Source organism: Danio rerio, chromosome 24 (assembly GCF_052040795.2).
Source record: "Danio rerio strain M-AB ecotype USA chromosome 24, GRCz13ab, whole genome shotgun sequence".
Classification (NCBI taxonomy): domain Eukaryota; kingdom Metazoa; phylum Chordata; class Actinopteri; order Cypriniformes; family Danionidae; genus Danio; species Danio rerio.
Window position 1 is genome coordinate 23,707,843 of NC_141044.1, and position 17,590 is coordinate 23,725,432.

Genomic DNA, 17,590 nt, shown 5'->3' on the forward strand with positions numbered 1-17,590 from the left:
TTTTAGAGGACTTTTATTTTAAAACAAAGACATCCGTTGACGCTTTTATTTCCCACAATTCAGAGAGACAAACAAAAAGCCCGTAGTCGCGTTTTAAAATCATTAAGTCATAAATAACTATTTTTTTTGTTGTTATTGTTATTATATTTTTTTATGTTGTAATACTGATGTCATTTTAAAAATTCATCATTTCACATAATCGATGTGAATGTACTGAACTATTGTAAGGTAAGGGATGAAGGTAACGTTAGTGTTAAAGCGCATCTGCACCTGCTAGCAGTGTTAATGTATTTAAACTACTAAAACAACGGAAACAAAACATTCAGTCCACATGTGTTGATATACTATAGACAGGTTTTGCAACTGTGATATATATAATTGAACAAAGGTCACTTTCTCGTACAAGCTGGTGTAGGATTCATTCACTGTTAAAACTGTTTAAAATGAATGTTCGTAGATTTGATGAAAAATAGTCTGCATTTGTAGACATTTAATTTGGTGTTCGTATTTATTTAAAATAAAAGACATTGAACAGAACTGCAAAATGTTGTATATAGATGTAATAAGAGTTAATGATATGAACAGTAGTGTCCTTACTGAATTTATGTTTTCATGATTTAATAAATGTTTCTACCTAAAGGCTAATTATGCTTTTAAATGTTTAAAACTAGTTTCTTAGATGCATATAATGAGTATACATATTCCTACATATAAATTCTGCCATTGTATGATTTAATTCTTTTGATTCAGATATAAAAAACATTCATGACTTTTATATACAACAAAAGACTATTATTATTTACAGAAAAAAAAACATATAGTTTAAATAATTTATTTGTTTTAAAATCAATATCATTAGATCGATACACACTTCAGAAGTATTATTTATTGTTAGTCCTTGTTAACTCATGTACTTAACAGGGAATAATAAGGTGAAAAACACATTTAAAAATAACTATCTGTTTCTCTCCTGTGCTGTGTGTTCAGGATGTGTTCTCATAGAGCTTCACGAGGAGCATGTCACTGATCCTGTTTGCTTTTGTGGTCCGGGTCAGGGACGGACTCCCTCTCTCCGCCTCCACTGATTTCCTGCATAACAAGGAACTTCAGGAGAAAAAGCAACAGATTAAAATCATCTCGAAATCCTTGAATGTCTTACCAGAGAGAGGGACAGTCAAGGGCCATGAGCTCAACATTCAGTAAGTGCACTATAGTGTCTTGAGCTTAAGTCACCCCATATTATTACCCTAATGATACATGATAAATTGCTAAAAATGCAGAAGAATAAAGAGGATATGTGAATTATGTAAGGGTATAACTGTTCACCGTTTCTCAATATATTGCAACTGCAGTGATGCAATGTGCATTAGTGCTTCAGCAGTTTTTCTGTTACAGAATATTTTCCTATAGGCATTTAAAAAAAAGAGTCTTAGTTAAAGTGTTATACGCCATGAAGAGAAACAAAAAGCTACAAGGAGCTATAACATTACAATTTTTGATTTTTAAATCAGAGCAGTATATAAAAATCAGTCAACAAAGGTACAAAACTTATAGCATACAAATGTTTAAACACAGTTACGTAAAAAGGAAATTGTTCAGAGTTAAACTATCCATTTAAAGTTGTTGGTTGCATCTGTAGAAACAATATACACTACCTGACAAAAGTCTTGTCACCTATCCAAGTTATAGGAACAACAAATAATAACTTGACTAATACATATTTTAGTTGATTATTTGGTATCAGAAGTGGTTTATATGAAAGGCAAAGGCCTCTAGATTATGCTTATTTGATCAAAATAAAATATGATTATGTCTTGGTTTTTAATCATTTAATTTAGACAGCATGGTCTGACTTTGCTTAGACAAAAGTCTTGTAATATAACAAAAATAAAGTACAGTATAGAAAATAAAGGCATGGTGCAGTGGAAAAAGAATTAATATTGTGTATGACTCCCATAAGCTTGGAGGACTGCATTCATACATCTCTTCAATGACTCAAATAACCCATTAATAAAGTCATCTGGAATGGCCAAGAAAGCGTTCTTGCAGGACTCTCAGAGTTCATCAAGATTCTTTCATCTTACCCCAGACATGCTCAATAATGTTTATGTCTGGTGACTGGCCTGGCCAATCCTGGAGCACCTTGACCTTATTTGCTTTCAGGAACTTTGAAATGGAGGCTGGAGTATGAGATGGAGCGCTATCCTGCTGAAGAATTTCTCTTTCCTGTTGTTTGTAATGTTGGGCAGCACAAATGTCTTGATATGTCAGGCTAAAACTAGGCTGAACTAAAAATCTTACTCTGATTGGTGATTTTTTCTTTTACATTATGGTAGTTTTCCTGCACAAGTTCTATTATTGAATATGGTTGGTTCAACAAAAAAAAATGAAATAATGCAAAGATATATGTCAATTAAAAGAAAAGTTCACCTAAATAATTAAAAAACTATTATGAATTTCTTATTCTGAACACACACACAAAAAAAGATATTTTGAAGAATGTTAGTAAAAAGCAGAAATTGATATCTATAGTAGAAAAAAATACTATGGAAGTCAATGGCTGTATTTTGTCTCCAACATTTTTCAGAATATCTTCCCATGTGTTTAACAGAAGAAAGAAACTCGAACAAACAGGTTTGGAACACGTGAAGGTTGAGTACATTTTAATTTTTCTAAAAACTTCAAAGCAGTTTGTCAGTTAATGCTAAAAAATGAGTTTTCTTATAGAAATAAAATAGTTTTTATTTTTTAAATCTAAATATGCACCATGTTTATGTGTCATAAGTTTTGGATGGAGAATAAACATATGCATTTAATGTAATTCTGTATATTTAAACAAATGTTTAGAAAATTCCTTAAACATAATAATAATAAAAATATATATATCATTAGTTCTATATCGTGTTATCCGGAGCTGCATTCAAGTGTTGCCGTATCAGATTCAGGAACTATAAGAAAGCGCCTGACATTGTTTGCCTCCATTCCAGAGTCCAAGATAAGCCAAGGAAACCGGTGGCCGCCCTGTGAAGTCATTTGTCAACTAATTGGTCTCTCTGTGTTGTAGCTTCCTCTCATGTGAGGGTGTGTCCTACATGAGCGTATGTGCCTGCACGCTCCCTGCTGCCACGGCCTTCTGCTTTTTGGAGGACCTGCGCTGGGAATTCACAGCATGCTTTGACAACTCTGCAGTGGCCATGGCAAACAGGCCGTACCCATTTCTGGAGTTTGGTAGGGTGATTAAAATGTTAATGGATGTAAAGGCTTAAGATGATTTAGGAGTAATGGGTGTATTTTTTTATTTTTATTTTTAAATATTTCCCAAATTATGTTTAACAAAAAGGAGAAACTTTTACTTGTTTTATTTTGGCTAGACTAAAAGCAGTTATTATTTTTTTAAAACCTTTTTAAGGTCAAAATTATTAGCCCCTTCAGAGCCGTTACTCGCTGCAGAAGTTGGGACTTTCTCAGCTTTTCAGATCGCTGTATGCAAATACACCAGCTCAGACATTGGCCTATTGCTGACTAATTTCATTGGCTGACGCTGCTATGATGATTGCGTTAGCCCACACTTCAGACACGCCCTCTGGAAGCCCTGTGTGAATTGGGCGTTACACATCAAGTTATTTATGAAATCAAAATTTGCAATATTTATTTTGCTTGCACACATTGTTAGATTTAAGTTGAAGTTTTTCTGTGAAAGGTAATCCCCTGAGAGGTTTTTTTGTTAATAAAACCTGAGCATTTGCTTTCACTCTGGATTGGCTGTCCTTCTGTGAATATGTCAGTTTGACGGCTTGGGTGAAATATGCTTAGCCACGCCCCTCCTACCATTAGTTTGCTGCAACTGAAAGATGAGAAGAAGAGTGCAAAAAGGAAACCCCGACTACTAAATATTCAGTTTCACTGGAAAATATTTCATAATGGTACTGTAATGAAGTTTACGGCCCTTTGGCCGCCGGGAAGAAGGAGGTGGAGAACCGACGGAGTTTTAAAATGATTTATTAATAATAATGACGGCAGCTCCTCACGGAGACTGCCATTTAAATCAAAACAAACGGACGGCAGCTCTTCGCGGAGACTGCCGTCAAACTGAAAGCAAAAGTAAAATAACATGCCCGGGCCCGGTCCTCTCTCGGCTTCCTCTGCCATCGGTCCTCCTTTTATGGTCCAGAGCTCCTTCCGTGGGATCCGAGGCAGGTGCCCACCGCACGTGTATCCACTCACACGGTGGCCTCACCCCGTTCCCACGGCTCTCGGCCACGCCCCCTCGCCACATACCCCCATCTCCCATCACAGGCCGGGGGCACCGGGGGGGGGTTTTGGCGCCACAGCACCCGCGAGACCTATATGAGACGGGCCGAGAGAAAAGGAGATGGAAAAAAAAAAGGAGGAAAGACAGAGTCGACCGAGAAAGGGGAGAGAGGAAAAAAAAAAAAATTGGGGTTCGGTTCTCCAGACACGCTGCCATTCGGTCCTCCACCAGCTGAGAGATGCGACGACGTGCTGGGAGCCCTGTGGAGGAATCTATCCACCCGTCCGTCTTCTGGCGTCCGGCGGCGGTTCTCCTGGCTGGCTGGCGGCATTTCTGGTCTCCTGCTCCGCTCCCGCTTCGGTGGATGGATGCAGGCTTTGGCGTCATGGCGGATCGCGGCGACTCCCCCGGGTTCTGTGGGATGGCTCCCTTCAGCTCTTTCCCTTCCGGTGGTAAGCCCCGCGTCCCCTGCTCCTCCCCATGCTGGGAGACGGCAGCAGGCAGATCCTTTCCTCGCCAGCCTCAGGCCGCCCCGGCACTCTGGGCAGACGAACGGGTTTCTCCCCCACTCAGGTTAACTCCCGAACACTCGCCCCCTCTCTCAGCGGCGAGGGCATCTGGACAACGCGTCCCTCCTTCTCCCGGGTTTCGGCACCACTGTAATGAAGTTTACGGCCCTTTGGCCGCCGGGAAGAAGGAGGCGGAGAACCGACGGAGTTTTAAAATGATTTATTAATAATAATGACGGCAGCTCCTCACGGAGACTGCCATTTAAATCAAAACAAACGGACGGCAGCTCCTCGCGGAGACTGCCGTCAAACTGAAAGCAAAAGTAAAATAACATGCCCGGGCCCGGTCCTCTCTCGGCTTCCTCTGCCATCGGTCCTCCTTTTATGGTCCAGAGCTCCTTCCGTGGGATCCGAGGCAGGTGCGCACCGCACGTGTATCCACTCACGCGGTGGCCTCACCCCGTTCCCACGGCTCTCGGCCACGCCCCCTCGCCACAGGTACTAAAATAAATGTTCAGCAACTTTCAGTTCACTTGGCCTTTTAAATTTATTAAAGGTGTAATTAAATTAGTATTAGCATTAATGAGCTGGTGGTGAGGGGAGACTACCTTAATAATATTTTAAAGTGCTTTGGATTAATAGCAATACAAATTAAAAGTGCTATATGCTGTAAATGCATTCATTCATTAATCATGGTGAGTTTGTCTAATGGTTTTCTTTCAGATAGTGCCATTCAAAAACTTCAGCAGCATTATAACCAGAAAGGGGGTCCGTCTCTGGAGGTGACCCTGGCTGAAGTGCAGGAAGACCTCCGAAGCAGCCCCCCTCAGGTTCTCACCATGGAGGACGTGGTTCTCAGCAATGGAGCTGCTAATGGACATGTGGAGCAAACAACTGCATCAGGTTTGCTGTCATAATCAATAAAATTAATTCATAAGGAAGACATCTTAATTTGAACATTGACTAATAGTTGTGATATTGATATTGATCTCTGTTGATATTTAAAGGCCAGAGTCAGAGATTGGAGCCAGTCTCTGCACCGGGAATCCTCTCACTGGTTCTTAACATCATGTGTGCTGCGCTCAACCTTATTCGTGGTGTTCATCTTATCGAATACACCTTCCAGGTAATGCTTTAAACACAAGTGTAGTGGTGCGCAGGTTAGTTTGGGACAACTGACCTTTACAATCATTTCTATTTTATCTAAATACATTTTTAAAAGAACTCAACAATATTATTTTATTTTTAAAGTGAATTTTGGTAGAATTAAAAAATACAATGCTGTAAATATAATGGTTAATTAATAGTACAATTTTATTTTTTTGCTAGCACCTAATCCTAATTTTCTGTCTGTTATACATAGTGTAGCTGTTTTATTTATTCATAAATATATATATATATATATATATATATATATATATATATATATATATATATATATATATATATATATAACACATCCTTTTCTCACAATTAAGTAAATTATAAATTGGAAATAAACACTTTAATCTAATACAATTCAGAACACACCTAGACTTAAATAAAGTGATTTTTGAACATCCCAAATGCCTAACACACTCTTTCTCTCAGACGCACACATACACACACGTACACAGAGTTTGTAATGCTTGAAGTAAGCTTGAATGCAAATAGACTGTTCCCAAAGGTCCAGTTAATTTGCTTTATAAAGAGTTTTAAGGTCATCTTGTGGTAATGAAATGCCATATTATAATATATTTTAAACAAGCAGAGGAACACAAAACAACTCTTTGCCACTGTAGAGTATTTATATTTAAGGGCAAAATGCTTATTTAATTGAAGGATTAAGATGTGCTTATTTTGTTATTTTAAAAATCTAGGTCAAATAGTTATTCGTAACAAAATGTAAACAAAGATGCATAAAAATACTACTAGAATCAACCTGAATATGCTTTTTAGACAAACTAATGAACAAACGAACAAACAAACTACTAACGAACGAACTAACGAATAAACTAACTAATAAACGAACCAACTAACTAGCAAACCAACTAACTAACTAACTAACAAACTAACTAACTAATGAATTAACTAACGAATGAAAGAACTAACTAACTAACTAACTAACTAACTAACTAACTAACTAACGAATAATGTAACAAATGAACTAACTAAATAAATAAATAAATAAAAGGTGTAATTTTAATGCTTCAGTCATTTTGACCTTTCAGGGAAGTGATGAGTAAATCATCTTGGATGATAATTGACTTTTTATTTTTTCCAGGATGATTATGATGGTTTGTGGAATGTGGTGGCATTTCTTGTGGCATTTCTCTGCTGCGTTTGCCAGGTAATTTGTAATACTCTTCTGCGTGTGGCAAAATGCCGCATTCTAATTTCCCATCAATCTCAAATGCAAACTTTTTAACTCTGCTCTCTGTCTCCAACACAGTGTCATCTGTACTTGTTCCACACCTGCCAGAAGAGGCTGAAATCCTTCACTCTCCTGACTCTCATCGTCTTATGCAATGCTTTTCTCTTCGGCCCAAGGAACATCTGGCAGCTGGTCTTCCACCTGTCCGTGGCCTGTCTCTCCACACTGCTCACCCTACACCGCAAACTGCAGGACAGAAACACGGACTGTGGAGTATGAGGACTTCAGCCAGCTCTGGGTGAGGATCAAACACATCAGATGAGACTGGCGACCTCATAGCTCACATAAACTGACATTTGATTTTCCCCTGACTTTTGACTTTTGCTTTAATCTAATGGTAAGTTTATTATGTATCACATAAATGGTGAGTGCAATAGCTTTTTTTGGCAGGGGTCTTCAGTTACATTATTGCATATCAGAAAGTTTTACATAACTTATGTTGTGAATGTAATATGAGGAATTCAATGAAAAGATATGAATTTGGTTCTGTTAAGTTAATGTTATTTAATTTATTTGCTGCAAAATAAGAATACTTAAAGTTGCTTAAGCTAATTTATAGTGTTGGATAGTTCAAGCAATCCTTTAGTAGAACTTTAAAGATGATTGATAGCTGAAATAGTGGCCTTTGGCACTTTGAGGGTCAAAAAATATATACAGGGAAATCAACATTTATACTTGTGGTTCCTGATGACATACTGGTCTGTTAAGTAGTGAAATTATATGCACATGTTCACCTAAAAATATTCTTCAATGATGTACTGTAGAAAAAAGTGACCTACATTTTTGTGACCACACCTAATATAAAAAAAACAGGAGATTTAGATTTTAGGAAGAACTATCAATTTCAACTTTCATTAGTTTAATTGTTGCTATAAATGAACTGAAAGTGTTCTGGTTTTGAGTCTGTCATTTTAATTTATGAAGGAAATTTAGTAATTAACAAACACTTTGTTTTCCTTTTGAACAGTGTTTGTTAGTAGGTTTGTAAGCATTTTTTTGTTGTCATTTTAGTTTTATAATTTGTAAAAAATACACATTCAGGTTGTTAAGCTAGTCTTCTTCTTTGTTTAAAGAAAGTTTTAGGAAGCCAACTCTTTATATTATACTCATTCCAAAGACTGAAGTAATTTCAACACATTTCAACATATTATCATAATACAACATTCATTTTATCAAATTAGCAAAAGGAAGAAGTGATACAAAAAAATCGCATTTCTTAACAAAAAACATCTATTATAACCATTATTTTTGGTCAGCATACATTTATTTTACAGAGCGTAGTTTACATCTTAATATGTAATAATGATTTGCACTATTATTCTTTATAAAACAGACAAAAACCCATTTGTTTATTTTGCAGCATATAGTATTACAATATAAATGTCTTAATGAACTTAAGATGAAGTTGAGTTTGTTTACATTAATCATTCATCAGTTTTATCTGCTTAAAATAATCAGTATGTGTCCTGTCAAATTAATCCGACTCAGAATATTTAGTTTGTGCACTTGCTATTATTCCTCAAGCAATCAGCATCTGTTTAAAGCAACACTCCACTATTTTGGAAATAAGCTTATTTTTGTTTAGTTTGGCATAAATCATTGAATCACATTAGATCAGGTGTCCAAACTCGGTCCTGGAGGGCCAGTGTCCTGCATATTTTAGCTCCAACTTGCCTCATTACACCTGCATGGAAGTTTCTAGAAAGCCTAGTGAGAGCTTGATTAGCTAGCCCAAGTGTGTCTGATTGGGAATGGAACTAAACTTTGCAGAACACCGGCCCTCCAGGATTGAGTTTAGACACTCCTGCATTAGACCATTAATAACTTGTCATGGTACTGCAGCAAAGTTCTTTGATTATTACGTCAGAATGAGAGTATAGTTCCTAGTAATATAGACATAAAAACAACAACTTTTAATTTTCCTTTGGTCTTGGTACACACCTTAACTACAGAAGAATTAAGTTTTAAATAGGAAAATTATTGAAAATCTTATTTTGAAGGGTGAGGCAGTGGCGCAGTAGGTAGTGCTGTCGCCTCATAGCAAGAAGGTCGCTGGTTCGAAACTCGGCTCAGTTGGCGTTTCTGTGTGGAGTTTGCATGTTCTCCCTGCCTACACGTGGGTTTCCTCCGGGTGCTCCGGTTTCCCCCACAGTCCAAAGGCATGCGGTACAGGTAAATTGGGTAGGCTAATTTGTCCATAGAGTATGAGTGTGTGTGTGTGGATGTTTCCCAGAGATGGGTTGCGGCTGGAAGGGCATCCGCTGCGTAAAAACTTGCTGGATAAGTTGGCGGTTTACTCCGCTGTGGCGACCCCGGATTAATAAATGGACTAAGCCGACAAGAAAATGAATGAATGAATGAATCTTTTTTTTACATTTTTGAAAAAGATGCTAACGGTCTAATCAAATTCTATGATTTATGCTAAGCTAAGCTAAAATGTTCCCGCCAGACCTAGAAATCAGCTGAATGGATTCAAATATAATAGAAGCTCATCTGTTTAACTTTAGGCGACTTGTACAAGGAGCTTATTTCGGAAAAAAAGGATGAGTGTTCCTTTATTGGAAATGAGTTTTCAGGCAGAAAATAAGTTTAGACTTAATTATATGTGCTATAGTCAAATTCCTGACATTTTACAAGCAAGCTGTGCTTCTATATAACAAACGAGAGGTCATTATGCTGTGTTATAGCAGCAGCTTGCATGTAAAGTTTTAGTCTAGGATAATATTTAACATTGTGTTTAATTACAGTAAGTTCATGTCAATGCCTTATTAACACAATAGAGTTACAGCGATCCAAACAGAGTGAGAGCGTTTATGTATGATCATTTTAAATGGCAGAAATCACAACCGTGTGCAGTAAATCAAATACTAATTGTAGTAAGGTAATATAAGGGCTCTATTTCTATCAGTGATTTCTTTCCTGGACTGCATGGTAAAGAAAGTGGCACATTTGTAATTATGGTATTTTAATAACTCATTTGTAAATTAGCATTTGATTGAGGTTACAGTGACTTTTTAAATGAATGCATATTTACTCTCTCCTCATATATATAATACATGGAGTAATGTGTTTGTTAAATCTATGAGATATTGTATTTTTATAATAATAGTTTTTCATGTCGTAGTTTGGATTAATTGTGTTTAGCACAAACGAGAGACCTGTATTTAGATGATCTTTTTCTCATGCATTTGTGACCCATATTTTTAAGGCCCATGTGTCGGTGAACTGTAATTGGTGCTGGAGGTTATTTCTTATCATCACGCTCATGAATAATAGTAGCTTGAGATGGATGTGGTCTTGCATAAATCTGCATTTGATGTTTTAGATCTCAATGACTGTGTCAGTTACTGTATATCCAAATACATGCTAGTGATCTTGCTTAAAGGTATAGTTCACCCAAAAATAAAAATTCTGTCAATTGGTTATTATCAAATAGTTCCAAACTTGTTAACTTTTTTTTGTAAACTAAAAAGCAGCAGTTTTGGTCCCTATTGACTTTCTAAATGGTTCTTTATATTATGGAAATCAATAGGAACAAAGAAATTTGGAACAACCAAAAAGTGAGTAAATGCCAGAATGTTTATTATTGAGTGATCTGTACATGTGATAGACACTGTTTTGAATCTGGATTGGTTTTGTTTCACTGGAGTTCTTATAACTTCTACCAACACAAACCTCCAGCAACCAAGTAAGAGTCTATTAAAACACGAGTAGTTTTGTGAGCACTATTTCCATGTTGTTAAAATGGATTCAAACATTTAATATAAATCAGACATTGAAGATATCTGTGTGCTTGTGTTATTTTACTGTTTGGATAATTCATTTGTCATTTTCTTTTCGGCTTAGTCCCTTTATTAATCAGGAGTTGCCACAGAGGAATGAACTACCAACTTATCCAGCATGTGTTTTACTCAGGGAATGCCCATTCATCTACAACTCATCACTTGGAAATGTTTAGATAATTCTAATAATATACCTTTATACCTTTTATGTTAAACACAAAAGAAGATAATTTGAGGAATAGGTAAACATTTACTTCCATAGTATTTATTTTCCTACTATGGATGTCAATACTAGACTCAAACATTCTTCAAAATGTCTTCTTTTGCGTTTTAACTGACATTTAATTAGTGTTTCAATCTTTAAATATAGCCTTTTAATATGTCATACATTGTTTCGGGCGACATGGTGGCTCAGTGGTTAGCACTGTCGCCTCACAGCAAGAAGGTAGCTGGTTCAAGTCCCAGCTGGGCCCGTTGACATATCTGTTTGGAGTTTGCATCTTCTACCCATGGTAGTGTGGGTTTCCTGTGGATGCTCCTGTTTCCCCCACAGTCAGACATGCGGTACAGGTAAATTGAATAAACTAAAATGTTCGTAGTGTATGTGTGTGAATAAGTGTGTGTGGATGTTTCCCAGTACTGGGTTGCAACTGTAAGGGCATTCGCTGTGTAAAACATATGCTGAATAAGTTGGCAGTTCATTCCACTGTGGCGACCCCTGAATAAGAAAGGGACTAAGCTGAAGGTAAATGAATGATTGTTGTTGTAAATTTGCTGACAGGATTTATGGTTTACAGTTTTTTTTTTAATGTATAATTATGTTTTATTATATTTTGCGCAGAGAAAAAGGTCCAATGAAGATGTTATATGACAGATTTAGAACCATTTTTGTTTTAACCAATATACAGTTATTTTGTTACAATATAGAAAAGGTTTTATAATTATACTAAATATATGTGTGAATTAATGTTCCAAAACCTAGTGACTCCCATTGTATAATCCTCTGTGAAATGAAGTTGTAATGTACAAAAGTAGTTTTTACAGTATTTCAATAATGTGCTTTAAAAGAATCTCTCTGTACAACTCATTGCAGAAATGATGAATGATTCAGCCGATGCTCTAAATGGCGCAAAGCTTTTAATTTGAAGCCTTTCAGAATTTCCTGTACTGTAGTTTTCTGGCAATTTCATCTACTTTCCAATTCAAATGTGAGTGGCATTTCACTTTGTACATATGAATGTAGGTTGTTAGCTATAGTGCATTTACATATTCATTTAATTTACATTTTAATATTGAATAACATTTATATCTTAAACTGCATAACATTTATATCTCATAACCACATAATGGATAACTAATAATTTGACCATTTTCTCAAGCCGTTCTGCATGTTTTAATATGACTCTTATAATCATAAAAGACATTTTCTCATATAAATATTTATATCAGATCATATTTATAATGCAGTACAGGTATCAAAACGTTAGGTGGCAGTATAAAACTTGATTTCCAGAATCGGAAAGGCGGGCATCATGAGCACAAACGTATTATATTATGATTAAATTAGGCTTTAGTTTACTTTTACAATCAATCTTTATGCATTTTATTTGAATGGGTCAAGATGTGCCCTGAGTTCAATTCAGTTTCTCTACGATGATTGAAAGAAACATTGTCTTGTTGGTTAAATCCTCAATAGTGAGAGTCAATTCATTTTGTTAATAAGGTCTCCTATTTATTAGGCTCATAATATTCATACGTTAATGAGGTTTTAGGGTTCATATTCTACAGGTCTGTGTTAGGTCGAGATCTGGGACGTGTCTAATATTAACTTCAAGAGCTTTTATCACCTCTGTTATCCATCCCCTGGGGGTAGGCTATGGTTTAACATGTGATCTTTATGTACACGATTTAGGACAGTTTTGCTGCCTGTCAGCTGCTCAAGGAGGATGATGAAGGTCACAGAGTCTTGACAAAAACAAAAAAAAAGAAAAGACTGGAAATGTCATTTTATAGTCTATCCAATGCTGCTGTCTTTTGCTTGGCAATAGGGCACTGAATGCTTGGCAGTATACAGTCACCTTCAGTCCAACAGATTAGAGCAGAGGTTTGACCCAGATCACTCTCTGCTGCACTGATCCATTTCATTTCTGTGTTAAACAAGCATGAGGGGATCAGCCAGAGAGAGTTCTGGCCCTGCCACTGCTGGGAGATAACCAACAGCTCTTTACTTCTAGACAACTTTAAGTTACTGAGAACTTTTTGAACAAGTCAAGATCACAATTCATATTGTGAAATTGCTTCAATGGATTGTTCATTTTGGTTCTTTCTGTGCTATGATTAAACAATTTAACAAAGTTAAGAAAGTGTCGCTTTAATGAGTTCTTTAACACATTCGCCACATTTTTTTGTTGTTGTATAAGCTAGCTTGAGTAAACTATCTGCACTCCTATTTTTTCAGAATTAATTTCTGTTTTCAGATGAATCATTGAAGTGAATGATTTAATATTTTTTTTTGTTCCTGAATTAATTTGTTTTTGAAGGGATCATTGAAGCAAATCAGTTTCATTCATGTGTCCGAAATTGCATACAATCATGTTGTAAATAAATTTTTACTCTGTAACAGCTTAGAAAAAAATTGTTAAAATGTTTTCCCCTTTTTCTGATATCAATATTCATCATAATAATAAATATTATAATGTTTTTGTTTTCATTTACTTTTTTGGGTAGAAAGAGAAGCTATCAGCCCCATTGACCAACCAACTGCTCCTGATAACTACTAATTTGTTTATGACCTTTCGAGCAAATTGCATCCTAAAGAAGGCCACATTGCTTGAATGCGAAGATCTACATTTTTTATATTTTTAATGACTACAGATTTTTAAAATCTTTTTAATGGAAGATGAGTCAGCTTCATCTTTTCTAGGTGAGAAAATATGTTTTATAAATTTAATCCAGACATCCAGACATGCTTTTTCAGCATTATGAGTGATAGTAAAAACCTGAAGAGATTGACCAAAAACTGAACATTCTGTCATCATTTACTGGCCCTCCAAATCTGACTCTTTTTTTAAATGTATTTATTTTTATTATTATTATTATTATTATTATTATTATTATCATTTTTAATTTTGATAAAGACAAGTTTTTTTTAAAGAAAGCTCTAAAAATTAACTTAACTTCCATAGCTTTGTTTTTCCTACTATGGATGTCCATTGTTACAGGTTTTAAGCTTTCTTCTAAAAATCTTTGTGCTCAGCAGACTAAAAAAAACTTATATAGGTTTGGAACCACTTGAGAGTAAGTAAATAGTAAGTAAATTGTAATTTTTGGTGATCTATTCCTGTAATAAAAAAAATGAATCATATATTTGTAGAGAATTTTAATGTTTCTTTTTTTCATAAATTATTCCTAAAGTCAGGTGTTTTTTTTTTAACCCAAACTTTCCCCCCTATCAGCACCCCTGCCTAAAGTCCATGTGAAATCAAAATTGACAGTGTTTGTTTTGCTAGTACACATTGCTGTTATTGAAATTAACAATTAATTTGTGCAAATTAAAACATATTATTTTTTTTTTTTACATTTTGGTAATCTTCAATCAAAGTTTGACCATTTGCTTCCATGTTTGGTGTGGTGGTCCGTCAGTTTCTGCCAAAGTATTCTTAACCACGCCCCTCTTACCATTAGTTTGCTATAAGGGAATGATTTGCAGTAAGTAAGCCCCACCCCCTACTCAATATACTGTTTCAGTTGGAAGTACATCAACATGATGTAAGTCTTAGCAACTTCTGGTTCATGCAGGCTTTACACCATTATTAATCGAAAGCGGATGTGATTCCGTACTTTTTGGTAATTCTTCAATTTTATTAAAGGAACAAAATTGTATAATTTTTTACAATTGATTATACTGTGGAATAAACAGTATTTTCAGATATGTTCCTAAGAACTGCAGAAACAAGTCAAGCATATGTAGATATTTATTTTATTTATAACTTTAATATTGATATACTGATAAGAAATTAATTTTGAATGTGCTGAGCTTTGTGTGAGGTATATTAATTGAATATTTTAATCGGTAGAATATTTTAATTTCCTTGCAGTAATAATAATAATATTAATAATAAGTACATGGAATGAACCATGTGTTTGCTACACTAACTTTGCAGTTGTTTAACCATAGTATTTGTAGCAAAACTGTGATTTTGCAACTGATAAATATATGCTAAAAAGAATTATTGCACTTTTGCAATAATAAAAAATGTGAGAATTAGGGAAGAAACAAAGCCACCATTGTTTTTGTTAAGACATTTCAAGAAGTTTGTGGGTCTTCCTGTATAATGCCTTGTTTTTTCCTTTTTAAAGTTATAGATTAACTCAGACCCTTCATACTATCTTAACAAAACTGTGATTAACAGCATCTGTTAACATTCTTTCTCAATGATAAATGCGGATGTCCTGGGTAAAAGAGCCACATCTTTATTATTGGACATGAATCATTAATCAGAGGAAGTTTAATGACTTTTTATACGGGATGATTTTCTCACTAGCCTTGCACAGCTCAAATAAATACCTTAGTGCCTCACCTATACGTTTTATTCAATTAATCCTTAAAAGCTTGTCAACAAGTGTTTGTTATCCCCATTCCGAATGTTCTCATATTATTCATGACCTCTTTTTATGTCTCTGACACACACACACACACACACATATATATATATATATATATATATATATATATATATATATATATATATATATATATATATATATATATATATGTGCGCATTACAACCAAAGTGTATTCTAAGTTCATTCATGCACAGATGCACCAATCAGAAAAGGGAAATGGATTTTTCAAAGGTTAATTTCTGCATCCGAGTCTCTGTCAAAGCGGTTTGAACACCTGACTGCTCTGTGTATAATAATGCATTTGTACTTGACACGGCTCTCAGCTGGACTCTGCACTCGTGTTGAAATTGAGTAGGATCTTCACCAAATAAGCTTTCCCACAAAGCTTGGTGACCGAATGTCGATTGCTATTATTCACAGGCCTCACAATTTTGGATTGAAAGGAGCCTCTACGGCAAACAAAAGAGCCACAGGAATCATGTCCGGTACTGTACTATCTCCATCATTTTTTACAATGCTCTTTGTCCTGATATATCATTGTCCTCTCAGTGAAAACGAGACACCCCAGAGACCTTTTGTTCTGTTTGGAACATGAAACAGAAAGTCTGTTAATTGAGGCAGTTCTTTGGCAGCATCTATTTAAACCAAATAATATATATAATCAGATTGTTGTTGTTTTTTACGTGTTTTGCATTGATTAAATTGTATGTGTGAGCTGACATTTAATAAAGTCTTAGCTCGTAGCTATGCTCAATGATTTATTGAATGGTAATCATTTCAAACATTGTTAAATGAATAGTTCTGACAAAAATGGCATTTTTCTTATTCTTTATACACCTGTGTGTCATTTCAGATCTGTATGACTTTTTTTTTCTTTTATTAGTACTTCTAGGGAACACTTTAGTTTAGGAACCAATGGGCTATAAGCACAGTGTTTTTCAACCACTTTCCAGTGAACGTTTTATGTGATGATTTTCAATTTTATAAGGTCATAAGCATCGATGTTGTAATTTAATTAAAATATATTTCCGTTACATAGACCTAAGCATCCATTTGGTGAAAGGCGGTTTAAACACAGGCATCGTCATTAGCGGCAGGCTAGCGTAGAAATTCCATTGAAAATACTGTGAAAAGTTAATTTCCATGTTTTAAAGACATGGCGTGGAAAAATATAATTTAATGCAGTGCTTCCTGTTTGTTCTGATACCCACTTTATATTATATCTCAGGCAGTCAGTGATGATTGCTGTTTTTTAACGCAATCAGACCTTAAACGCAGTGATTTTGTATGGCATGACAATTACTTTAGAAGCCCTGAGGCTGGCAGACTGAATTTAAAAGTCTGTGTGCATATATCCCAATCTCACTATTAACTATTTTCTTATTTGCTGAATATAGATTACTGGCTGTTCAATTAAAGGTACCAAATAATGCGTTAATATACAATGTTAAATTGTTCTATGATATCTAGAAGGTATGTGGTTTAGGTAAGTGTAAAAATTTTCTAGAAATGGTTTTACAGGTCTATTTACAACCCTAATATGATATGCTTGGATTTGAATATGTTTGGAAAAGTCATGAATATTAATGAGCTCTGTTCTCTAGGACAGGGGTTCCCAAACTTATTAGCTTGCGACCCCCAAAATAACAATGTTAGTGACTCGCGACCCCCCAATATCCTCTGAGGTGGTTATATATACAGAAACCTTGCATGCAACAGCTCACACACACAAATAGACCCAAGTTTATTCTTAGTTTAATGTTAGTTTTCATGTAAATCAGAGCTGTAAATGTGCCAAAAAGTTTAACCTGATATTATAAAACCAATCTGCTGCATCTGACGCCATTGGTGTGTCTTTAAAATTATGTAATTACCCCAGGGGTCGCAATCCAATAGAACTAGTAACTATAAGCTACTGTAGTAACTATATAGTATATATTCACTATAAACAACAATTTTTCATTTCAGTAGTTTATTGATAAAGTATGGTAATTCTTATGGTTTAATA

The 17,590-nt window shown here is 35.3% G+C and overlaps 1 protein-coding gene across 6 annotated transcripts; it reads left to right on the top strand.

The window, feature by feature from the left end:
* Window positions 1–38: 38 nt before the first annotated feature.
* On the top strand, window positions 39–10,958 carry sec22c (SEC22 homolog C, vesicle trafficking protein). Of its 6 annotated transcripts, none has more exons than XR_015524915.1 (8): window positions 39–228; window positions 988–1,199; window positions 3,065–3,228; window positions 5,485–5,664; window positions 5,769–5,887; window positions 7,025–7,090; window positions 7,193–8,805; window positions 8,945–10,958. XR_015524915.1 is itself a non-coding variant. In XM_087309475.1 (7 exons), the coding sequence occupies exons 4-7, from the start codon at window positions 5,454–5,456 to the stop codon at window positions 7,391–7,393; spliced, it is 597 nt and encodes a 198-aa protein (XP_087165601.1). In that variant the 5' UTR covers window positions 39–228; window positions 988–1,199; window positions 3,065–3,923; window positions 5,260–5,453; the 3' UTR covers window positions 7,394–10,958. The 6 variants fall into 6 exon arrangements, 2 of the variants coding, with proteins under 2 accessions (XP_087165601.1, XP_087165600.1); XR_015524917.1 differs by having other exon boundaries at window positions 8,961–10,958; XR_015524918.1 differs by having other exon boundaries at window positions 7,193–8,792.
* Window positions 10,959–17,590: the final 6,632 nt, after the last annotated feature.